Raw genomic sequence first — 26,898 nt, 5'->3', positions numbered from 1 at the left:
AATGAAATATTCAAATATTTATATTTGTACCCTTTGGCCTTATTTTAAAATAAGAATTATTGCATATGATTGATTTTTACAGAAGGAGCGTGCAAAATTGGAATTAAACAGGAAGATGGATTTTCACCGACCTGTTTATAGGGAATTATCATACTCCAGACAAGATACAGGTGGGTCTTTCACTTCCGACCTATCACATGGTGCCAGTTGCTCAATGAATAGCCAATCTCTCTGAGGAAGGCTGTATTCTTCTCTCGGAAAATTTCCCAAAATTAATTAGACAATGTCATGCTTGGTTTTATCTTATTTCAAAATAATTTATTACCCTTTCTGTTGGATCTATTAGTGCACAGAACAGCGTAATTATTCATTTGCAAAGAAGCTCAAGGGTAATTAGACAAAAGAAGCTTAACATCCAATTGTGTTAGCGTTCTCGTTCTGGAAAATTTTACATAAAGGAATAATTGTTGTCTGATTTGGATACAAGAAGCATTTTACCAGCAAAAAAATAATTGTTTGTTATGCAGAATTATTTCTACATTCCATTACCAAGTATTTCAATTTCTGAGTTATTTAAGTTTCATTCCTTCCTTTGTTTAATGTTTATTCTCTGGAAGAATTGAAGTTGCAAATCACGTCTAAATCCTTCGACATTTCTCTTCTACATTTTACACTGCACTTTTATTGCAGTTTTGTCTTCATTTCCCACAGGAGAACCACTTACTACAAAGTTCTCCTGTGTGGGAAAATGTGTCAGTGCTATATTTCTGCATTTTATGAGATTTTCCAGCATAGAGTAGTGAGAAAACCCGCTTTTAAATATAGCCACTGGGAATTTCCTCCATGGATCTGGGGGTGGAACTCAGTTGCACTCAGCCATTGGAAGATTAGCAGAATCTCAGTTTATAAAATATCTGGAGGTGTCTCTAAAATTGTATTGGCCAATTCAGAGAATTCCCCAAGGGGTTGAAAATTGTACAAGACAATGACCTGGAGTTGGCTGAGCAGCCAGAACATCTAGTGGTGTTCCCGTTGGTGCACGTTTGTGTTTATGCACAGGAAGGTGTTCGTACAATGAAAACAGCAGGGCATCTGGGACCTTGGTGATTAATATGGGCAGCAATCTAGTTCACTGCCAAAGGGATTAATGGAATGAGGAATAAACAGCAAGTACTCTAATTGAATTCAGTATCATGTGAAAGATAAATAAATATTACTGTAAAAGGAAATGAAAAAATACATTTACATTTGATATTTTTAGAGTTCGTTGCTAAATACATGCTCGCTTTCTGAGCACAAGAACTTTATTGGTGTCCATTACTACACAAAGCCCTGGAACACCTGGACAGCAAAGATGCATTCATCAGGTTGCTCTTTATCAACTTATTTGGTATTTAACACCATCACTTCCTCAAAACTGATCAGCAAACTCCATGGCCTGAGACTCAAAACTCCACTAAGTTAAGCGCAAGTCATGACTTAAACCCAAGGTGCAACGCTTAAAGTCCTGTGGCGATGGGGGAGTGGTGAAGCAGCAGGTACGGATATACTGGAAGCTGTAGTCACAAATCTACACACAGACGGCCCAGGGCATAGGGTCACTCGCTACTAGATCGAAGCAGCAGTTGAGTTCTGAGCAGCCCTCTTTAGGATCGCTCTGCTCACCTCCATGGAGGAAGGGGCTGAAAAAGGTGCCTCAAACATAGTGTGCTTCACTTCACCCTGGCCAGCTTACTGTAGCTGGTGGGGATCCCTCATAGCGGTTGACCAAAAACAGTGGAGAAGAAAGTGGTGGTGCTCAACCTTGGGACATGGAATGTGAGAACACTACGAGATAACATCAAGGCAGGCAGACCAGAGAGAAGAACTGCACTGGTTGCAAAAGAGCGAGCTCATTACAACGTGGACAGAGCAGCTCTCAGCAAAATACGCCTAGCAGACAAGGGCCAGCTGACAGAATGTAGTGGTGGATACACATTCCTCTGGAGCGGTCGCAGCAGCACTGAACGACAAGATGTAGGCGTGGGATTTGCCATCAATTCTAACCTTGCCCGTAAACTCACCAAGCATCCAGAGGGCATCAACGACCACCTGATGACACTCCAGGTCCCCCTTGCAAACAAGAAGGGTGCTACACTGATTAGTGCCTAGGCCCCCACCATGACCAACCCAGATGACATTAAAGACAAGTTCTATGAAGAACTCGACACCCTCATTTCAGCAATCCCACAGTCAGAGAAGCTCATTATTCTCCGGGACTTCAATGCTAGAGTAGAGACAGACTATCAAACCTGGGAAGGGATCATTGAATGACACGGCACTGGCAAGTGTAACAGCAATGGCCTTCTGCTCCTCAAGACATGTGCCACACATGACCTTGTAGAAACACAGAAACATAGAAAAATAGATGCAGGAGTAGGCCATTTGGCCCTTCACGTCTACACCACCATTCAATATGATCATGGCTGATCAGTACCCGGTTCCTTCCTTCTCCCCATACCCCTTGATCCCCTTAGCCACAAGAGCCAAATCTAACCTACTCTTAAATATTGACAAGGAACCGACCTCAACTACTTCCTGTGGCAAAGAATTCCACAGATCCACCACCCTCAGAGAGAAGAAATTTTTCCTCATCTCAGTCCTAAAAAACTTTCCCCTTATCCTTAAACTGTGACCCCTGGTTCTGGTTTTTCCCAGCATTGGAAACAACCTTCCTGCATCTAGTCTGTCTAATCCTTTAAGAATTTTATATGTTTTTATAAGATCCCTCCTCAATCTTCTAAATTCCAGAGGATACAAGCCTAGTCTATCCAACTTTTCTTCATATCCAAGTCCTTCCATTCCTGGTATCAGTCTAATGAATCTTCTCTGGACCCCCTCCATGGCGAGGATGTCCTTCCTCAGATATGGAGACCAAAACTGCACGCAGTACTCCAGGTGTGGTCTCACCAAGGCCCTGTACAGCTGTAGCAGGATCTCCCTACTCCTGTACTCAAATCCTCTCACTATGAATGCCAACATAGCATTTGCCCTCCTCACCACCTGCTGCACCTGCACGCACACCCACTTTCAATGACTGATGCATGGCAACACCCAAGTCTCTCTGCATCTCCCCTTTTCCTAAACAGATACCATTTATATAACAGTCCTCTATCCTGTTCTTACTTCCAAAGTGGATAACCTCATATTTATCCACATTATATTGCATCTGCCACATCTTGGCCCACTCGCCTAACTTGTCCAAATCACTCTGCACCCTCCTAGGCGTCCTCAACACAGCCAACCCTACTAATGTCACCAACACCCTGTTCCGCCTACCCACCCATAAGAAGACGTCATGGATGCACCCACGCTCAAGGCACTGGCATCTAATTGACTGCATCTTCACTAAGAAGAGGGACAGGATGGACATCAGAGTGACGAGAGCCATGTGTGATGCCAACGGCTGGACCGATCACCATCTCATTGTGCCCGTTCAGGCCTCGCATTCTGCACAAGAGAAGACCCCAAGGGCAGAAGACTGCAAAGAGGCTGAATGTCTCTAAGCTGAAAAACAGCAGGGTTGCAGAAGAATTCGCCGATGACCTTGAAGGCAGACTATCAGACATACCACAGGAAGGCAAGACCAGCATTGAGGAATAGTGGACGGCCTTCAGAGATGCTGTCTACACTCAGACCAGCTACCAAGACTGGTTTGATGAGAATGATGAAGAAATTCAGGCATTACTAATGGAGAAACATCAACAGTAAAGAGCGCATCAGAATGACCCTATGTCGCTAGCTAAGAAAGATGCCTTTGCCAATGCAAGAAGAAAGGTGCAGAAAAAACTTCACGAGATGCAGGACAGCTGGTTCAGCAAGAAGGCCGATGAAATCCAGAGCTCTGCAGACAGCCACAACATAAAGCGCTTCTATAATGTGCTTAAGGCTGTATATAGACCCCAGTTCTCCGGCTCCTCACCCCTCCTCAATGCAGATGAGACGCAGCTGCTGACAGAGAAAAAGCAGATTCTGGAGCAGTGGGCTGAGGACTTTAACAACGTCCTTAACCGCTCTGCTGACATCAACGATGAGGCCATTGCCCACCTGCCCCAGGTAAAGATCAACAAGAACATCGACACCCTCCCCACAGTAGATGAAATCAGGAAGGCAGTGAAGCAACTCTCCTGTGGCAATCCCTGCTGAGGTATACAAAGCAGGAGGCCCTGTCATGAGGCAAAAGCTGACTGTACATTTTTAGTCCATGTGGAGAAAGGGACAGGTCCCGCAACAGATGAATGATGCCAGCATAGACCACATATACAGGAGGAAAGGCAACCGCCAGTCTCGCGACAACCACCGAGGCATCATCCTCTTGTCCATTGCGGGGAAGAATCTGGACTATGTCCTGCTCAACTGTCTTCTCCAACATCTTGAGCAAGGTCTGCTCCCAGAAAGCCAGTGCGGCTTCCATGCTGAACATGGGACCGTGGACATGATTTTTGCTGCATGCCAACTCCAGGAAAAGTGCCAGGAGCAACACAGTGACCTCTTCATGACCTTTGTCGATCTAACCAAGCAAGGCTTTTGATACAGTCAGCAGAGAAGGCTTGTGGAAAATCATGGAGAAGTTTAGCTGCCCCAGCAAGTTCATCACAATCATCCAACAGTTCCATGACGGTATGATGGTGAAAGTTCTGGATGACGGCAATGAGTTGGAGGCCTTGCCAGTGAAAAATGGCATCAATCAAGGCTGCGTTCTCACCCCGACTCTGTTCAGTATGGTATTCTCTGCACTGCTGACAGATGCCTTCCGTAACTACGAAGAAAGAATCCCCGTCAGGTACAGGGCAGACGGCAGGTTGTTCAACCTCAAGCGCCTGCAGGCAGTTACAAAGGTGCAAGAGTCTGTCATCAGAGGCTTCTTGTTTGCTGATGACTGTGCACTCAACACCAGCACAGAGCAGAAGATGCAGCGTGAAATGGACAGTTTCTCACAAGCCTGCGACAACTTCAGTCTCAATACCAGCACCAAAAAGACCAGCCTGCCCCAGGAAAACCATACCAGGAGCCACGCATCACAGTGAAGGGCCAGAACCTCCAGGCAGTTGACAACTCCACCTGTCTGGGCAGCATAGTCTCTCGCATAGTGAACTTAGACGCTGAGGTCAACAACAGGATTGCCAAAGCCAGCACCCCCTTTGGGAGACTCCATGGGAATGTCCGGGAGCAGAGTGGACTCAGCTTTACCACCAAGCTGAAGGTCTACTGTGTAGTGGTCCTCACCACCCTCCTTTACACCAGCGAGGTCTGGACTGTCTACAGCAGACACGCCAAACAGCTTAACCACTTTCACCTGAGCTGTCTCCACAGACTCCTCCACATCAGGTGGCAGGACAAAATCCCCAACACGGAAATCCTGGAACGAGCTGGGCTCTGCAGCATTTATATCCTCCTGCTGAAAGCCCAAGCCAGGTGGGCCGGACATGTGGTCAGAATGCCAGACAGCCGATTGCCTAACCAGCTGCTTTATGGAGAACTGTGTCAGGGCAAGTGCTCAGTTGGGGGGGGGGGGGGCAGAAGAAATGTAACAAAGACTGCCTCAAAGCATCCCTCAAAGGTCTGAGTGTCGACATCAACATGTGGGAAACACTTGCTCTCGACCGTCCAGCTTGGGGCAGCAATATTATCACAGGAGCCCATGCAGCTGAAGTCAGGCGCATCATTGAGACACAATGAAAGTGTGCTGTGCACAAGGCCCGAGCAGCATCCACTGCCACGACAGCATCCACCCACTTGTGTCCCACATGTGGGTGAGCCTTCAGGGCCGGATTGGCCTCACCAGTCACTTCTGGACCCACCGCCACCAATCCCCCATTTGATTTTGAAGTCATGGTCATCTTTGACTATGAAGGATGAACAACAACAACAACAATGTAATTGATTCCTGGATTACCTCACATCAGTGATGATTGATAAGTACATCTCCTCTACAATCTCCATCAGTACTAGAGCACCGCAGGGCTGGGTTATTAGCCCCCACTCTACTCACTTTACACCTACGACCTTGTGGCTCAGTACGACAACAATGCCACCTACACATTTGTTGACAATACCATGGTAGTGGGTTGTATAAAAAGAGGTGATGAGTCAGCATATAGGAGGGAGATTGAAAAGTTGGCTGAATAGTGCACCAACAACAACCCTGCACTCAATGTCTACAAAAGTAAGGAGCTGATTGTTGACTTCAGGAAGGAAAAACTAGAGGTGTCCGATCCAGTGATCATTGGGGGGTCAGAGGAGGAAAGGGGGAGCAAATTTAAGTTCTTGGGATTCACTATCTCAGAGGATCTTTCCTGGTCCTAACACACAAATGGCTTCATGAAGAAAGCACATCAGTGCTTCTACTTCCTCAGGAGCTTGCAGATGTGTGGTATGACCCAGAAACCCTGGCAAATCTCTACAAATATGTAGTGGAAAGTGCGCTGACTGGCTGCATCACAGGCTGTTAGGAGGACACCAATATCCCTGAGTGTAAATCCCTAAAAAATGTAGTGGACACGGCCCACAACATCACAGGCATAGCTCTCCCCATCATCGAGAACATCGACAGGGAACGCTGCTGTTGGAGAGCAGCAGCATCATCAAGGATCCACCCCAGCCAGCACACGCTCTGTTCTCACTGCTGCCTTGGGTGCCGCAAGACTCGCCCCACCAGGTTTCGCTGTTCCTGATTCCTCGACAATAAACTCAATCAGGAACGTATTATTTTCCTCTCTGTATTGCACAGTCAATTTACAGTTCTTTATTTATTTACATGCGTTCATTGTGTACTACATTTTGCACTACCTATAAGCGGTAATTCTGCCTCACTCGCAGAAAAAGAATCTTAGGGTTTTGTAGTGTCATGTATGTACTCTGTCAATAAATCTGAATCTGAAATCTACTATGATCACATTATCAAAGGTGTGCCAAATTAACGAATGAACCCAAATTCTGTGGTGAATTCATCCAACTTTAAGGAAATGAAGGAGAGTCTGTTTTTTTAAGCAACTCACCTAGCCATTTGCAAACTAGAGCCACCTTCTGTTTTTTAAAAATGTTTCTGAGTGACCTGTGCACTAAATAGAAGCAGTGGAAACGCAGAAATGCTAGAGGAACTCAGCAGGTCTTGCAGCATCCATATGCAGTAAAGATATGTGACCGATGTTTTTGGCCTGAGTCCTTCTTCAAGGTACACACAGTATTCATGTGTTTTCACGTTTCAAGCAAAATCTGGCTAATGGGCATATTTTTGAGTTTATACAAAAAGTAGATAGAAGGATATGAGTAAAAAAGAGAGGGGAAACAAGAGCTTTTCCCAGAAAATACAGACAATGTGACTTGCTGGATATTTGGACAGACATTTCCCATTGTGTGGGAAAATGCTCTAATCTGGATTTACTCCAATTCCTAGATCGAAATGATTCCCAGGCTGATTAGATGGCTGGGGGTTAAAAACAACACAATTCTGCTTGAAGCAGGGAAAAGGAGAAGATGGTTCAAGTAATGGTGAAGGAACAGAATGCATTGAATGGTTTGTGGCTAAAGGGATAGCATCTGTATTGGTGACAAAGGAATCTATCAGCACTTTGCACAATTAGAGATAAACGTAGATGTTACATGGCAGAGAGATTAAGAAAATGATTTGTCGTTCAGAGAAGGAACTGAAAGGAACATTTACCATTCATAATCATTCTCAGTAAAGTCTAAAACAGGTCAATTATATTGTTACTCAATCCTCCACAATGAAATTATGTTTCCAAAACCTTTCTTTATAATTTACTTCTCTAACATTCCAAGAGCCCTCGTATCATCTAGGTACACAATTAAGAGAACCGATTGCAGCTCTATTAAGTGATATAATTGAGCAGATCATCCCTTGAAGTAGATTATTCTGAAACATAATTTAAGTAATTGATAGGGTTCTTGTAAGCGATGAGATATTTGGATTATTTGAGTCAAATATGTGGGATGTGAAGTGAAAAGGAAGATACACATGATGAATAGAATGGGCAGAACACTAATGAGATGAAAAAATACCAAATGATGTGAGTGGGAAACTTATGTGGAGAGAAGTTTTTAGTGGATAGTACGGAGATGTCAGAGAGCAACAGAGGTTGAAATGAAATCACCAACCATTTGAAGTAACTCCACTCTGCACTATTTTGTTCACCATGATTTATGTTTCTATCAAAATAAGATTTCAGATATAGTGGTTAAGTGTTTGTACTCTTCCCACCACTAATATACACCATCTTAATCACTACCCCAAATGACCAAAGGCATTCAAAACAGGGAATGTTAAATATCCCAATGCAACAGGTAACCATCTTTCCCAGCCTGCCTGAAGAATAATTATCAGAATCTGACTGAAATGGGGGAGTGGGCTATGCAGTGAGGCTTTGGAAGGAAACAGACTCCATAAGGAACTGATAAAGGGTCATCATCATTTGTGGCACTGAAGGTATCAAGCTGTCATTCTTCTGTAGACTTCAACATTTTACTTCTACCAGTGTGAACCTCAAGCAAGCACCTCAGCTGTTCCATGCTGAGGCTAATCCTAATGACTACATTTAACAGAAATTAACACTCTCATATTAACAATCAAAGTGACTAGTTAAAAGCTGTCATACACCATCAGTCATTGAAATTACATTTGAAACCAGTAATGTAACTGGGATGCATGCAAAACATTCCCTGCACAGAGCAGACCTCGATTGGAGAATTATTCATGCACATAAAACAAACTTTTAACCATAAGATATCAGTAATTATATTGAAGAAAGATAGGCTGTTTAATTTTTTACTGTTGCATTCTTCAGTATTCTTATATTATAAATCAGCTCCAGTGCAATTTCAATTATTTTATACTATTGGAGGCCATTTAAATGCAAGAAGTAATGATCTAAGCTGTAGATTAGAAATATAGGCATGCTAGGAAATGGGGATGTTGGGTTAGTATGCTTTATGGCCCATGCTCAGTTGGCTCAGACAGCATAGAAGTACTTGTGAACTGTCCTTGCCATTACGGCAGGAGTGCCATTAGTTGCTGGCTCACTCAGCCTGAGAGCTCAGATACTGTGCCAGCAGGTAGAGCCAGTTCACAGCTTTGAAAGGCCCTGAAGCACTTTGAACTGCATCTTCTAAATATATCATAGGTGCTGATGCCACTTTAAGGTCAATTGAAGAGAAACCATGTGCTCTGATCGTATTGTTAACAATACCTTTGAGAGGATGAGTGAACTAAATAAAAATGCCATCTCAAATGGAACAGAATGTGATAACCTACAGAAGTGTAGTTTTTACATAACGTTTGAATAAATTGAATGATGTTATTATGAAACCAGAGACATAGTTAAGGAGATAGAATGGCTGCTGCTCCTCCGGATTCGGCCCAATGTTTTCCAGTTCAGACTGGGGGCAGTACATGGGAAGATGGAGATCCCAAGGGGCAGACAACAGCAAAAAATTGCCAATAGGAAGTGGATAGTCAGAGTTTAGCTCCATGGAGAGCGTTGTAGTACTGGTAAAAGATCATGCACTATGTATGAATACGTCTGTTTTATTCTACAGTCCTGAGATTGCTCACATCTGTAAAATCTCAAAGCCACAGTACATATCAAACCTCTGAGCAGGGTGGAGGTTTTTACCAGTGATCAGCCAGTGATCTAGCAGCTCTATCAACCTTTCAGTAACACTGACCATCACAGTACACTGAAATCTCTCATGCTGCCATGAATGTCAGAAGTCTGTCCAACAACAATGCTGTCCACAGCATGAATTGTTGTCGAAGGAGCTTCAAACCTCTCACATTTGAGAGGAGTCACTTCGCTGTGGAGCAGCCCCAGGAGCGGGGATATGTGGTTCTCAGTCTCAGGATTGGAGAATACTTGCTCCCTCTTTGACTCATCACCGGGATCCCAGATTGTGCCATGGAGACAGATGACCAGAATCAAAATCAGAATTTATTGCCATGAACAAGTCATGAAATTCAGTGTTTTGAGACAGCATCATAGCGCAAACATTTATATAAACTTCTTTTACAATGATAAATTAAAAAAACAAAATAGTGCATGAAAAATCAGACCATGTCTTTGCTTCATTGGTAATTCAGGAATCTGATGGCAGCAGGAAGGGAGCTGTCTTTGTGCCACTGAGTGTTCATCTTTTGGCTCCTATACCTTTTCCCCAATGGTAGCAGAGTGTAGAGGGTATGGCTTGGGTGGTGGGGGATCTTTAAAGATAAAGGCTGCTTTATTAAGACTCCGCCTCATGTAGATGTCCTCGATAGAGTGAAGTCCCCTGTGATGTCGCAGGCCGGGATAACAACCCTCTGGAGTTTTTTCTTGTCCTGAGAGATGGTGCCTCCATACCAGGCAGTGATGTGACCAGCTAGAATGCTCTACCAGGCTGGGTTTCTGTAGGTGGAAAGCGCTTAAGGCCAAGGCAGGTTAGTATAATTCACTAAGAACAATGACATTCCTTTGATGGAAACTCAGCAGCCTTTTCTTAAACTCTAGTTTATTTTTACCCTGTATGTAGGAAAAAGTATGTGATTAATCAGTTTTTATTCTCCATACGGTAATTATTTTTGTAATGGTGCTGGCACATCCCAGAAAACAGGATTGAAGAAAGGCAATGGATTAGGAATTGTGTAATCATTGGGTTATTGAGAGTGAACATGGTTTCGGTGAAGTGTTAATCTAATTTAATTTAATTTTTAATTTAGACATACAGCACAGTAACAGGCCATTTCGTCCCACAAGACCATGCTCCCCAATTTACACCCGATATACCCCCAGTACGTTTGAAATGGAGACCCCAAAGAAACCCACACAGGCATGGGGAGAACATACAAACTCCTTAGAGATAGAGTAAGATTCAAACCCATTTCTGACTGCTGGTGCTCTAAATGTCTTGCACTAACCACTACACCAACCGTACCACCCAGGTTTCTTAATGGACTACTCTTTTTTTTAAACTTTATTTATTCATTCAAAATACAGATAATAAGTAACATATATAACAATAAACAAAGCATGAACGTTATATTTTATATATATTAAAAAAAATAAAAAAAGGAAAGAAACCCCCCCCCCCCCCCCCTTTCAGCCAACTCTCCTAAGGAGAGCCATAAAGAAAAAAGAAAAAAATAAAGAAAAGTAAAGCATACATATTAAAATCTAGTCAATATAAATCAAAATGTAAATATTCTGAATATAACAACCACCTATTAATAAAGAAAACTATAGTTATCCGCAAAACATATGTAATTTTTTCCATTATTAAACAATATTTCATCTCATTATGCCAAAAGTCTCACATTTAATAATTTAAGGTAAAATTATATCTCTACCGAACACATGTTTTACCAAAGATTGAACTTGATAAAAATACACTTAATCGGACTGTTTAAACCCCGAACATTAAAAGTAGCAAACTTCAACTTTGATATATCCACTAATATTACTAAAAATGAATAATATCAATATATAAAGACTCAGATCAATGTAAATAGGCCCTCCAATAGGAGAAAAAGAAACCATAAATTAAAGTCTAAATAAAATGAAAATAAAAAAAAGATAAAAAGAAAAAAGAAACCCCAAAAAACTACCAAAAGGTAGTAATCCCTAAACAAAAGTTGGGTGTGGATCACCCACCAGTGTCTGATGACTAGTAGAACATAGAGCAAATTTCTCCCTCCCCAGCCAAACAAAGAATAACAACAAGATATCATAATGACATAAAAAGAAAATAAAAATGAAAAAGTTCTTCTATTCATCCAAGAAATTCCAGACTTGGCGACCCCATTTCAAGGAAACGGACTCTTTCCATTCCCATTTCTGCCGTTTCTTCCATTTCCAGAACAACCAAATTTTTCTTTAGGAGACAATGGTGGGCTACGTCTTTGTCCTCTTACATCTGACAACGAGTCAGCAAACTTCATTGCTTCACACTCATTCTCAAAAAACCGAGATTGAAAGTCTCCACAAAACACTGCCGGATAGCGAAAAGTAGACTTATAACCTTTACGCCACAAAACTTCTTTAACTGGATTAAATCGACGCTGATGCTGAATAACCTCTTGACTCAAATCAAGATAGAAAAAACTCTACTATTCTGAATCATTAACGGAGCTTGTCGTTGTCTCGCATTTTGCACTGCTAAACGAAGTATCGTTTCTCTGTCCAAATAATTCAAACATCGAATTATTATGGGTCTCGGTGGTTGACCAGGCAGAGGTCTTCTTCTTAAGGCTCTATGAGCTCTTTCCAATACCAGACCTCCAGAGAAAAATTCCTGCCCCAGTATTTGTGGAATCCATTCGGTAAAAAAACAAAGAGGATCTTGTTCTTCCATACCTTCTGGCAAACCAACAATTATTCCTTCTACTTTGATTCTCCAAATAATCTACTTTCCTCTCTAACTCCCTCTCACGTTCTCGCAATTCTTTTTAACGGATTTTTCCACCTCCAACACTTTTTCTGTATTAGAAGCCACTTGTTGTTGGCATTTCAAAAAAGCAGCCTGAAATTGTTTAAAATCCTCACAAGATGCTTCCACACGTATTTTAACTGTATCCAGTTCCAAACTGAGCCTCTGAGACATTTCATTCAGCATAGGCTGAATGATAAGGCTTAGCTGTTTACATTGTAATTCAGAAAAGCTCAACCCTACTTTCTCTTGCGTAGTGGCAGAACCAGGTAACTGCAGCTCCTGCTGCATCTCAACAACAGGCAGTTTAACAGTTTTACTGCGGGTCTGGACTCCCAGCAACGACACCCCGACTTCCTCAGGGGGCTGACGCTGTTCTCCCCCGCAACCCGTTGTTGCTTCAAAAACTCACAAAAAAGACCAAAATATTCAGATTGGAGTATATCCTGGGGTATTTCAAGCAATGGAGTTTTCTTCTTGTGTGTCCCCTCCGTTAAAGTCAGCAGGCTGCCAGGATCAGGATCCACATCGGGGGCACACTCACCTTCCTCCTGAGAACGGATAATTCCAGCGATGTCCTTCTCCTGGTGAGTAGTAGTCATTTTTTCAGCCCCCACAGGCAATCTCTGTGGTTTAGGCTTGAAAGAAAGCAAACCTGAACTTGTAGCAGACTGTTTAGGCTCTAAATCTTCAACACTCCAAAAATGTAGTTTCTTCTGTACTTGAGGTTTAATCCTTTTACCATTAATAGCCATAACAATTCCTTGATACTTTAAACCAAGTTTTAAAATATTTAAACCTGAAAACAAAGAGTTAAAAATGGGTTCTAAAAGTCTGGCCAGAGGTCGAGATTACACGTCTAGACTCTACGCCATCTTGCCACGCCCCCCCCTCTTAATGGACTACTCTTGAGAGAGCTTTGATAACAATGCGTATTACCTCTCTTGTCCTTTCATCTTCTCATTTCCCCTAAACCTTTCTCCTTCTTGTTATGGCAATTCTTGCTGTGATTCCTGCTGTGGTAAATGCAAGGCCCCTGTGATGACATTTGGCTTGCAACAAAACTCCCTCAGGATGTTCAAGAAGCAGAGCAATTTATTTGTTGTGTTCATTTGGGATTCATTTGGCAGTGTGGCTTTGGCTTTGGTCAGGTCCTCCATCAAGCAGCTCAGCAGCTGAGGGACATACACAGGCTGTGGGCTGCTGGAGACTGGCTCGTGGAAACCAGGTACCGGAACTGGATTGGAGAGGGTGCTGAGGGCAAGAAGGACTCCCGAAGGGAATCGGGCACTGAAGGCTTCCTGATCGTGTCGGAGGTTTGGACCTGGAGCTCGGGTGGCCAATGAATCTGTGGTTGCAGAGACTGCAGGAGCGCTGGAGGTGAATCCATGGGCACTCAGTATCTCTGAAGGGACTCTCTTTTGATTCTCTTTCTCTCGTACTGTAAGAGGCACCAGGCAACACTAATGATGACTCTTTGTTTGCCTTATGGCAGACAAAAGTTAAAGTATATCATGTATGGTACATGTATTTTTACGTGACAGTAAAAGCAACCTTGAATCTTGAAGATCCCTGACTCTTGATGGGGAATACACTTGACCATGTCCATGTACTCCATGATACTTTGTCTCTTGAGGAGGCTTGCATCCAGGAAAAAGATAATGCTCTCTTGTCATAGTTCATTAGCATATAGGGATCAAAATATCTAAATTGCTAAGTCTGATATGTTGCTACTATCTCAAAAGAAGCTGTCAAACAGAAGTTAAGAGCTGCTAGCTCAGTCTGTAAGGCTATAGATTCCTTTATTGTCATGTAATAAAACTGGTTTAATAGTACATAAAATCAACTTTAGTCTGCCGTAAGGCAGACAGATTTACCATCAGTAGAAATTGCCAGGTGTCTCTTACAGTCAGACAAAGAGAAGCAAAATAGTGTTCTCTCCCCCCACCACACTGAGTGTCCATGGATTTGCCTCCAGAGCTCCCATAGATTCAGTCCAAACCACAGGCAACCCAAGCTCCAGCTCTAAACCTCTGACATGACCAGGAAGCCTTCAACGCTCTATCGCATCCGGGTTCTGATACTTGGTACCCCTTCAGCCAGTCCTGAGCCAGATTCCAACAGTCCGCAGCTTGTTGTGAGTCCTTTGACCACAGTGATCAGCAGCCCACATGCCTGCCTGGATTCCTCACCTTGAGTCACCAACAGCCCGTCGCCTATGTGTTCTTCAGCCACAGAGCCCCTCGCTGGTCCACTTCTGTGGTCACAGTCCTATAGGGCTGTCTCCTTGGTTCCTCTCAAACAGGAGTTGCTCTCTTTATCTGGAGTCTGCAACCCCTCAAGGCTGCTGCTGAACACAGGTGCTGCCATCTTGGGCCCAGACCCCCAAGGTCACAGGATTTTAATATAAACCACCATCGTCTCCTTTGACATTTAATGACTATATAGAGCTGTCAGTAGTTGGACTGGGTGGTAGAACCCTCTGAGGCATCACTGTGTCTCCTCACCCGCGTCTCCCTGGGTCCAGAACTGTAGTAGCACTGCTGTTACAGCAGCTCCGGCAGCGCCACCATTTTTCTTTTAGTAAATGACGTAGCGAGTTGGGGGCATGGCCATGTGAAAGACTTAGACAGAAGTGTTTTAGTTGAGCTCTATGTGAAGAATGCTAAATAGATGGTTAAAACTTGAAAATCAAATTTTCTTCATCAAAAATTGATAAAACTAGCACAAAGAAGCCAAGGCAGCTGAGAACAAAAATTGAAGAAGCTCCAATTCAACCAGGAACATCAGGTGAAAGTCCGAAAGGGAATGGTGCAAAAATGGCAATGGGACCAGCAGAACCAGGTTAAACTGGGGAGTCGAGTCAATCTTGGAAAAAGTGGAGAATATGAGTAACCAATTCATAAGTGTTGAAGTTGTGATGAGAAATATGACTGAAATAGAAGAGATTGTTGAAGACCTGATGAAGAGAATGGGTAGAGCAGAAATTGAATTGACAAAAACACATGAAAAACTTGAGGCTTTGGAAAAAAAGGCAAAGAATGGGAGTCAGATAAACAAGGAACTGCTGGATAAAATTGATCAATCGAAGAACTTTAGTCAACAAAATAATGGCTGAATTATTGGTCTAAAGGAAGGAATCGGGGGAAGAGACCCGGTGAACAATTTTCAAAAATGGAACCCACAAGTATTGGGAGAAGAGAAATTTGGAGAAAAACTGCATTTTGAGAGAGCTCACTGAGCACCCGGACCCAGAAAAGCCAACGACTAAAGACCAAGACCAGATGTGGTGAAACTTTCAAATGACTGAAAATGGGAGATAATTCTGGGAGCAGCAGTATAATGACCCGGCCAAGGTTGATCATGAAAAGGTTCTATTTTTTCAAGGCTTTAGCCTGACCTTGATTAAACAAAGAAAAGAATTTGATGATGTGAAAAGACAACTAGGTGCTCAAAACTTGAAATACTCAATGATATATCCCGCGACTTTGATGGTCAAAGTAGCAGAAGGGAACTGACAATTTTTCAAGAACAAGAACAAGGTGGAAGACTTTCTATGAAGTTTATAAAGAAAAAAAGATTAAGGTTGCTGAGGCAAGGTTGTGAAAATATTTATAATGGAACAAACTAAAAGTAGTAAAAGTTTTTTTTTAATTTTTACAAAACCATCTTGTATTTATTGTTTAAAAGTAAAAGTGTATCAAAATCCTCATGGAGAACTCATAAAAAGGACAAAGATCTGGAAAAAGTGGGAGCAGTGTAGAAGCTCCGGTCTAAAGGTGAGAATAGCATCTGGAAAGGAGTAGCAAAAAAAATGACAGCAAAGTGAGAGATTCTTCTTCCTCGAGAAATTCCGTGGGTTTTTTTCGTCGGCTTTCAGGGCTCTATGTATACGTCACCATCGGAACTGGGACATTATGTGTTTTTCTAAAAGGGGAAGGATCACTTTATTATTTAAAGAGTCAGATTTTACTTTTAACAAATTGTTTTAAAGAGAATATGGATAAAATATTAAAATTTATTCATCTTAATGTTAATGGAATTAATGGAACAGTGAAGAGAAAACAGGTTTTGGCATACCTGAAAAAATTAAAGGCAGACATAGTCTTTTTAGAAGAAACACATCTTACCGAATAGGAACATGCAAAATTAAAAAGAGGATGGATGGAGCAAGTAATATTGTCTTTGTTTGGATCAATTTTAATTAATAAAAATCTACCAATAATAGTAGAAGAGACTTTAACCGATCAAGCTGGAAGATTTGTAATAGAACACTGAAAAATTTATGCAGAATCATGGACATTCAGGAATATTTACATCCCAAATTATGATGATGAAGTCTGTATGGAGGATAGATTTTTAAAAACTGTAGGGGAAGACAAAATATATTAATTGGTGGAGATTTCAGTTTTTGTTTAGATCCAATATTGGACAACAATAACAAGAGTGAAAGCTGTAAAAATGGCATTACATTTATGAAGGATTTAAATTTAATTGATATATGGAGGCAGCTCAACCCCTTAGAAAGAAAGTACACATTCTATTCAAGGGTATATGATTCACATACAAGGATTGACCTATTTTTAATGTCTGCCCAGCTACAAAGAAGAGTGGTTAAAAATGGTGTACTTGGCAAGACTTTCATCAGATCACTCGCCATTAACATCAACTATTTTGATAATGGAAAAACAAGAAATTATGTATAGATGGCACCTTAATGCTGCATTATTAAAGAGGAAGGATTTTTGTGAATTTATTAAAAGACAGATAGAAATATTTTGTGAAAACAATCTTCCTTCCATCCACTGGCAACAGTTTTCTAATATGGGATATGCTTAAAGCTTATCTGAAGGGACAAATTATTTCTTATACTAAAAACCTTAAGAGAGAATATGTAAGAGGTTTAGAGAAGGATATAACAACATTGGAAATATAATATCAGATATCAGGAACACAAGAAAAATATAGAATATTAGAGAACAAAAAGTTACAATATAACACACTACAAACATATAGAATGGAAAAAAATGATATTAAAAACTAAACAAAGATATTATGAACTAGGAGAATGGGCACATAAAGTGTTATCTCTTGGCAGGTTAAAACAGAGAAGTCACCAGAATGATAAATGCCATAGAAACAGAAGCTGATACTATAACATATAATTGAAAAGAAATAAATAGTATCTTTAGACAATACTATATGAAACTATATAAATCAGAATTTGTAGGAGATGAAAACAAAATGGAAGAATTTTTAACAAATATTGAAATTCCTAAACTAGAAGAGAGAGAGAAAAGGATGACTTAGATGCACCTTTTTCAAGGGAAGAAATAGAGAAAGCTCTGGGTACTTTACAAGCTAATAAGTCCCTGGGGGAAGATGGGTTCCCCCCTGATTTCTATAGACAATTAAAAAATTTATTGATACCTCTTTTGATGGTTGTGTTAGACCAGGCAGTGGAGTCCCAGACCCTCCCAGAATCTTTTTCAACTGCTATAATTTCAGTGCTGCGGAAGAAAGGTAGAGACCCATTAAAAACCTCATCCTACAGACCACTATTACTTCTGAATGAAGACTATAACATTCTAGCAAAGGCACGAGCCAAGGGACTGGGTGAGTATTTACCAAAATTAATACATCCAGATCAGGTGGAATTTGTTAAAGGAAGACAGTCTTCAAATAGTCTAAGTCAGTGGTTCCCAACCTTTTACTTTCCACTCACATACCACTTTAAGTATTCCTTATGCCATAAGTGTTCTGTGATAAGTAAGGGATTGCTTAAAGTGGTATGTGGGTGGAAAGAAAAAATTTGAAAACCACTGTTTTAATCATTCCAAATGGATTCGTTATGCGCACAGTTTCATAACTCCAAAGGAAATGGGCCAATGACAATTTTACTCAAGCAAAATATTTCAGTAATAATTGGGTCGAGAGCAGTGATTCTCACCCTTCCCTTTCTACTTACATACCACCTTAAGCAATCCCTCACTAATCACAGAACACTTATGGCATAGGGAATACTTAAAGTGGGATGTGAGTGGAAAGGAAAAGGTTGGGAACCACTGGTCTAAGTAAATTATTCAATTTAATACATATGCTAAAATCAAGGTTGGATCCAAACATAAGTATTTCCTTAGACATTTGGTATAGGTAGAAAATTCATAAATTGGTTTTAAAAATTCTTTATCATAAGCCACAAGCGAAAATTATGGCTAATAACCAAATGTCATTTATTTTTCCCTTGAGTAGATCGAGTAGACACCAGTACTATTTATATGAGTTATTGAACCTCTGGTGGAGATTATAAGAAGAGATCCGGATATTAAGGCCTTTAAGGTTGGACAGGAAGAACATAAATTTAGTTTATTTGCTGATGATGTGCTATTATATATTTCTGACCCACCTGAATCATTGATAAGATTACAAACAATATTAGAGAAATTTGGAAGAATATCGGGATATAAAATAAATATGAATAAAAGTGAGATAATGCCATTGAAAAACTTTGGCTATGAAAAATACCAAAAAGATAGTAGATTTAAATGGAAGAAGGGTGGACTTAAAATTATACCCCTTTATTAGAAAAAAATAGAAAAAAATTTCCAGAAATGGAAAGATCTGCTGATTACATTAATCAGAAGGGTAAATTGTATACAAATGAGATCATGCCAAGAATACAGTGTATCTTTTCAATCCTATTGCACTAACTAAAAATTTCTTTAAATTATTACATAATGTACAAGTCAATTCCTATGGAATAGCAAAGTATAAAGAATTGAAAAGTTAACATGGGATTATAAATTGAGAGGACATAGACTCTAAGATTTTGAGAAATATTATCTATCAGCACAAGCAAGATTTTTTAAATCATCTTTCTTTGAAGAAAACAGTCCCCCTTCGTGGATTTGAATGCGACTGAATTCAATCAAAGAGAGAGACAATGAAGGACTTTATTTATAAATAGAATGTCAGGTCAATAACAAAAAAAGGATAATCCTATATTAATACGCATGATTAGAATGTGACAAGAAATAAATGTATGTATCGGGGATAAAAGCAGGTATACCACTGCCTATGAATCTGGGTAACAAAATATTGAATTCATGGTACGACAAAGGAATAAGATACATTGATGATTGTTATATCGATGAGTTTCTTATGTCTTTTGAACATTTAAGAAATAAGTATGGAGTTTCTAATGGGACTTCCTTTTGCTTTCTCCAGTTAAAATAATTCTTAAGAGAAAGATGGGGACCAAACTTGGCCCCACCTGAATTTACTGAGATGGAACGAGCGATTTGGCAGGGGAACACACCTAAATTGATATCTAAAATGTCCTTTGCCCTCCAAAATGAAATTGCAAAACCAGGTTTTCAGAGATCGAGAGAGAGATGGGAGTAGGATTTAGGAGTTGCAATAATGGAAAGATGCTGGTCTGATTGGTGTTTGGACAGCATGATGTCAATTATAAATGCAAGATACAGAGTAGTACAATATAATTTCATACACCAATTATACCTCACACCACAGAAATTATATAAATCAAACTCTGAAATATCGGAGGTGTGGTTCGGATGTGAAACAGAAATAGGAACATTTGTACATGTTATGAGGTCGTGTGTGAAGGTAAAACCTTTCTGGCAGGATATTATTGAAAATACTAACAGGGGTGGCCTTCACAGATGACCCGGAGCCTTTATCTTTTGGGCAATTTTATTGAAATAAGTAACAAACTAACGAAATTCCAAATTTTATTTGTTAAAATAGCTTTAGATGTGGCTCCCCCCCACAGATAGCACGATGGAAGACAGAGATAAACAGTTATATACCTATGGAGAAAATCACATATAGTTTAAAAATGTATTTATAAAAATATAGCAACCATATTTGGACTATATGGAGCACAAATATGAATTTTAAAAAAAGGTGCTACTATTATAAAAATGTGATCTGCCCAATGAAGACTTTCTTTTTTAACCCATCTGTACTGGGACCCCAGCTGTTCACAATTTACATTAATGATCTGGATGAGGGGATGGGATGTAATATCTCCAAATTTGCAGATGACACTAAGCTAGGAGGGGCTGTGTGCACTGAAGAGGGGGTCAGGAAGCTCCAGTGTGATTTGGATAAATTGAGGGACTGGGCAGATACATGGCAAATGCACTTTTTTTTTCTTTGGCTTGGCTTCGCGGACGAAGATTTATGGAGGGGGTAAATGTCCATGTCAGCTGCAGGCTCGTTTGTGGCTGACAAGTCCGATGCGGGACAGGGAGACACGGTTGCAGGGGAAAATTGATTGGTTGGGGTTGGGTGTTGGGTTTTTCCTCCTTTGCCTTTTGTCAGTGAGGTGGGCTCTGCGGTCTTCTTCAAAGGAGGTTGCTGCCCGCCAACTGTGAGGCGCCAAGATGCACGGTTTGAGGCGATATCAGCCCACTGGTGGTAGTCAATGTGGCAGGCACCAAGAGATTTCTTTAGGCAGTCCTTGTACCTTTTCTTTGGTGCACCTCTGTCACGGTGGCCAGTGGAGAGCTCCCCATATAACACGATCTTGGGAAGGCGATGGTTCTCCATTCTGGAGACGTGACCCACCCAGCGCAGCTGGATCTTCAGCAGCGTGGACTCGATGCTGTCGACCTCTGCCATCTCGAGTACTTCGACGTTAGGGATGAAAGCGCTCCAATGAATGTTGAGGATGGAGCGGAGACAACGCTGGTGGAAGCGTTCTAGGAGCCGTAGGTGATGCCGGTAGAGGACCCATGATTCGGAGCCGAACAGGAGTGTGGGTATGACAACGGCTCTGTATACGCTTATCTTTGTGAGGTTTTTCAGTTGGTTGTTTTTCCAGACTCTTTTGTATAGTCTTCCAAAGGTGCTATTTGCCTTGGCGAGTCTGTTGTCTATCTCGTTGTCGATCCTTGCATCTGATGAAATGGTGCAGCCGAGATAGGTAAACTGGTTGACCGTTTTGAGTTTTGTGTGCCCGATGGAGATGTGGGGGGGCTGGTAGTCATGGTGGGGAGCTGGCTGATGAAGGACCTCAGTTTTCTTCAGGCTGACTTCCAGGCCAAACATTTTGGCAGTTTCCGCAAAACAGGACGTCAAGCGCTGAAGAGCTGGCTCTGAATGGGCAACTAAAGCGGCATCGTCTGCAAAGAGTAGTTCACGGACAAGTTTCTCTTGTGTCTTGGTGTGAGCTTGCAGGTGCCTCAGATTGAAGAGACTGCCATCCGTGCGGTACCGGATGTAAACAGCGTCTTCATTGTTGAGGTCTTTCATGGCTTGGTTCAGCATCATGCTGAAGAAGATTGAAAAGAGGGTTGGTGCGAGAACACAGCCTTGCTTCACGCCATTGTTAATGGAGAAGGGTTCAGAGAGCTCATTGCTGTATCTGACCCGACCTTGTTGGTTTTCGTGCAGTTGGATAATCATGTTGAGGAACTTTGGGGGGCATCCGATGCGCTCTAGTATTTGCCAAAGTCCTTTCCTGCTCATTATCCACTTTGATAATACAAACTGGAGGGCAGATTGCTATTTGAACGGCAATAGATTAAGAGATGGGGAGGTGCAGAGAGACCTAGGGGTACTTGTACACCAGTCTCTGAAGGCGAGCATGCAGGTACAGCAGGCGGTTAAAAAGGCAAATGGTATGTTGGCCTTCATAACAAGAGGGTTTGAGTATAGGAACAAGGATACCTTACTGCAGCTGTACAGGGCCTTGGTGAGACCACACCTGGAGTATTGTGTGCAGTTTTCGTCACCTTATCTAAGGAAGGATGTTCTTGCAATGGAGGGAGTGCAGAGGCGATTCACCAGGCTGATACCTGGAATGGCAGGAATGACTTATGAGGAAAGGTTGCGCAAATTGGGATTGCACTCGCTGGAGTTTAGAAGATTGAGAGGGGATCTCATAGAGACCTATAAAATTCTGGCAGGAATGGACAGAATGGATGCAGATGGGATGTTTCCAATGATGGGAAAATCCAGAAGCCGGGGCCATGGTTTGAGGACAATAGGCAAACCATTTAGGACCGAGATGAGGAGACATTTCTTTACCCAGAGGGTGGTGAATCTGTGGAATTCATTGCCACAGAGGACAGTAGAGGCAGGTTCATTAAATATATTTAAGAAGGAATTACATATATTTCTTCAGTATAAGGGTATTAAAGGTGTCGGAGAGAAGGCGGGGACGGGGTACTGAACTTTAAGATCAGCCATGATCTCGTTGATTGGCGGAGCAGGCTCGAAGGGTCGAATGACCTACTCCTGCTCCTATCTTCTATGTCTATGTCTATGTAAGCTCTGATGGTGCACGGATTTATACTGTGGAGGTGGGGAGTAGGGGGAAGGGACGGTTGTGTTTTGTAAGAAAAAGTTATACATATATATATCTATCTATCTATCTATAGATATATATATATATATATATATATATAAATACACACACACACACACACACACATATCTATATATCTTGAAAATGGAACATTTTGATGTGTATATTTATGGAAAAAAATATTCAAGAAGAAAGTAAGTGACATTGCACATGGACAACCACTTCGATGAAAGTCACTGATTATAATTCATCGATCAGTGGAGTAAAGAGAATTGGAGACACACTGCAGATGCTGGAACCAGACCATAAAGCAATCGGCTGGAGGAACTCAGTGGATCAAGCAGCCAAAAGAATCGTCGTGATTTCAAGTCGGGACCCACCAAGTTCCCCCAAAAGATTGTTTTTTTGTTTGACAAAGGAGCATTACTTTCTGTGCATGACTTCTTAAACAAGTCCTTTGCCCTTCCTCCTGTCACAGCTGCAACTGTTGTCTGCCCCAATATTCCTCAGTCTTCATCTGTATGATCACCCAAAAATAATGCCAAATCAACGCAGTCATCCTCTCAGCCATCAAACCTTACACCAAAAACATTCAAATTAACTAGCAAACCAAAACTTTAAATTTTGCGACACTGCATCCTTCTGAATAGTTGTGTTGGTAAAATGTCCTTCTTGCTTGTCCAACCCCTGAACTACTGAGGAGATTGACATTCTGGGTCAGATCATAATTAAAAGAAACACAGGATACTAATTAATCTAATGTATTCCTTTTCTGAGCTTGTTCTCCCTTGCCCGAATGACTAGGCTGGCAGTGGTCAGTAAGCAGGAAGTGCAAGTGTGTTTTCCAAACATAATACTGGAGATTTAGATGACAATCAAGAACATCTACATGGGCGGCACGGTTGGCAAGGTGGTTAGCCTATATAGTGCCAGCCATCGGGACTAAGGTGCAAATCTTGCGCTGTCTGTTAGGAGTTTGTACATTCTCCAAGTGTCTGCATGTGTTTTCCCCAGGGGCTCCGGTTTCCTCCCACCGTTTAAGGCGTACCAGGGACATAGGTTAATTGGGTGTAAATTGGGTGGCAGGGGCTTGTGGGCCAAAATGGCCCATTACCATGCTGTATGTCTAAATTTAATTTAAAAAAAAAATGCTGCCATTGGGGAACTGCAGCAATAATCAAGGATCCACACCATTCAGGACCGGCTCTGCTCTCACTGGTACTGTCAGGAAAGAGGAATAGATGCCACAAGACTCGTACCACCAGGTTCAAGTTCAAGGTCAGATTTATTGTCAGAGTACATACATGACATTGCATACAATGCTGAAATTCTTTTTCCTGCAGGTGAGGCAGAATTATCACTTAATGGTAGTGAAAAAAACTGAACTGAAGAAACATGTAAACAAATAAAGTAAACAACATGCTTGTGCAATACGAAAAGAAAAAAAATCAATAAAGGACAAAAGTAAGAGTCCTTAAATAAGTCTCTGATTGAGATTGTTGTTGAAGAGTCTGATGGTGGAGGGGTAGCTGTTGTTCCTGAACCTGCTGGTGAACCTTGTGGGACCTATAACTCTTTCCTTCATGTCGTTGATGGTGGGTAGGGTTTTGCCTGTGATGTTCTGGGCTTTGTCCAGTACCTTTTGCAGGGTTTTCTGCTCAGGGGTATTGGTGTCCCCACACCAGACTGTGATACGAGCTGATCAGGCAAAGTTGCCACCCCTCCATTATTAGACTCCAAAACAACAGACACAGAGGCTCATTTTAGGATTCTTATGTTGCAGATTATTCATTAGTGAATATTTATTATTTCAGTAATTACAGTCAATTTGTTTACATTTCTCTTTTATGTGTCTTTTTTTTCTTGAGTTTACTTTACAGAAATGATCATTAAAAATTTTGCCTGGGCAGCATGAGTCTAAGGATTGTATGTGATGTTATGTACAGTATATGTTCTGACAATAAATTTGAACTTGAACTTGAACATGCTCTGCTCAGAAAATAATCACATCACAGTCAAAATGTTATCCACCTGTCTTAACTTATTTTAATGGATTTGATTCAGGTCAAGGTGAGACTATTTCTAATGCAACTCGAAAAGAATGCGGTGATAGGGTGGGGGTAGAAACAACAGCCCCTCAAGTTCAGTGTACAGTCTCGTAGCTGTGATTTGCACTTAGTTTCTGAAGTTCATGTCCATTGAGCTGAGGGAATCAAATTTTGAAAACAAATTTCAGTATGCAGCCTTTGCATTTTAACACAATCAAACAAGCACAATGACCTCAGACAGTTTTTATTGAATGTTTTCATTGCACAGGTGCTTGGTATGATGTGCATGCTCCAAGCATTCAGTGCATGAACCTGGTTATAAAGTTACTGTTCGTTCTGTTGATTTTCAAATTGCAGTTTCATTGCGTACTGTTGACATTGCACAGGGTCGAAGATCACAGAATTTCAATTGTCTTCATGGTATTTACTTTTCCGAATAATATTTGAAATGTTTGCCATAAGGTGGGAAACACTATTACAGTATTGACTCCGGCATGAAGACAGGGTAGTTAAAACAAAGGAAGACAGTAACAAGTATACAAGGACATACCTTGCACATTAGGGGCATAAAAGCCAAATGATTATCTAGGTAGGTAACCAGAGCTTTTGCATTTTGAAAGAGTCGCCTGATAGAGAAGCAAAAGAGAGACCCTTCAGAGTTTCTGAGTGGATTCGCCTCCAGCGCTCCCACAGCTCCGGCAGCTGCACAGACTCCTGCTCAATCCATCGGCATCTCAAGCTCAAACCTCCGATATGATCAGGAGGCCTTCAGCATCCAAGACCCTTCAGGAGCCCTTCTTGCCCTCAGCACCTACTTGAATTGTGGCTCTGATGTCTGATACCCATAAGCCATTGTCTGGCAGTTCGCAGCCTGTGTGGATCCTATGACCACGTTACCTAAAACCTGTGTGGGACCCTCAGGAGGTGACCCCTGGCTGGTTCGCTTCCATGTTCACCTTCCCTGTAGGGTCATCTCCTATGCTTCTCCTTCTCAATGAGGGGTGTCCTTCCCATTTCTGGTGGCCTATACTGGTCTGCTACTCCCCCAGAGACTGCAACCCATTTTGGCTTTGTCCAGCACATGCGGCGCCATGTTTGCACAGACCTCTATGGTTGCAGGATTTTACTTATAAACATTGTCGGGTCCTTTAATTTCAAATGTTAAAGCCAGATTGGTCAGGCATGATATTTTCTTGAAATATGATTGCACTTTTAGCTTTTCTTTCTATTTCTCTACTTTATATAGCTTTGCCAACGAATTAACCTTTCCTACTGCAACATTATACAGACTGATCTATGGTACCTTAAGACTTATTTTATTTCCTTGTTAAAGGCAAGGTGTAACATTATCTGTCCTCCAATTCTTTACCATAATTGTTTTATTCCATTTGACTTTGTAATATCTTTCATTAACTTTTATTTAACTTCGATGAGTTTGCACAATTGCACTTCAGTGAAACATGAGCAGAGAGGTGAAGGTGTTTTACAATGATTGTTTGCAGAATAAAATGTCAGATTTTAATGTAATTTAATTTAAAGATCTTCTCTTTGGCTTGGCTTCGCGGACGAAGATTTATGGAGGGGGTAAAAAGTCCACGTCAGCTGCAGGCTCGTTTGTGGCTGACAAGTCCGATGCGGGACAGGCAGACACGATTGCAGCGGTTGCAAGGGAAAATTGGTTGGTTGGGGTTGGGTGTTGGGTTTTTCCTCCTTTGCCTTTTGTCAGTGAGGTGGGCTCTGCGGTCTTCTTCAAAGGAGGTTGCTGCCCGCCAAACTGTGAGGCGCCAAGATGCACGGTTTAAGGCGTTATCAGCCCACTGGCGGTGGTCAATGTGGCAGGCACCAAGAGATTTCTTTAGGCAGTCCTTGTACCTTTTCTTTGGTGCACCTCTGTCACGGTGGCCAGTGGAGAGCTCGCCATATAACACGATCTTGGGAAGGTGATGGTCCTCCATTCTGGAGACGTGACCCATCCAGCGCAGCTGGATCTTCAGCAGCGTGGACTCGACAGCATCGATTTAAAGATACAGCACGGTATAAAGGCCCTTCCGACCC

General features: G+C 41.6%; 1 protein-coding gene and 1 long non-coding RNA gene across 10 annotated transcripts in view; one reads left to right on the top strand and one right to left on the bottom strand.

Annotated features, from left to right (window-relative positions):
• LOC138761596 (uncharacterized) overlaps positions 1-26,898 on the top strand; it is a 756,070-nt gene that overhangs the window by 664,963 nt on the left and 64,209 nt on the right. For all 9 annotated transcript variants that reach the window (XM_069933972.1, XM_069933971.1, XM_069933973.1 and 6 more), the window contains one exon: positions 83-170. In XM_069933972.1, the coding sequence (XP_069790073.1) occupies positions 83-170 (88 nt within the window). The remainder of the gene's footprint in view (positions 1-82; positions 171-26,898) is intronic.
• LOC138761598 (uncharacterized) overlaps positions 1-26,898 on the bottom strand; it is a 37,585-nt gene that overhangs the window by 9,274 nt on the left and 1,413 nt on the right. Inside the window, exon 2 of the long non-coding RNA XR_011356384.1 lies at positions 17,887-17,966. This is a non-coding gene — a long non-coding RNA (uncharacterized lncRNA). The remainder of the gene's footprint in view (positions 1-17,886; positions 17,967-26,898) is intronic.

This window comes from Narcine bancroftii, chromosome 4, assembly GCF_036971445.1.
Source record: "Narcine bancroftii isolate sNarBan1 chromosome 4, sNarBan1.hap1, whole genome shotgun sequence".
Lineage (NCBI taxonomy): Eukaryota > Metazoa > Chordata > Chondrichthyes > Torpediniformes > Narcinidae > Narcine > Narcine bancroftii.
Note: the sequence above shows the minus strand (reverse complement) of the source record. Positions and strands in the feature narration are given on the sequence as shown.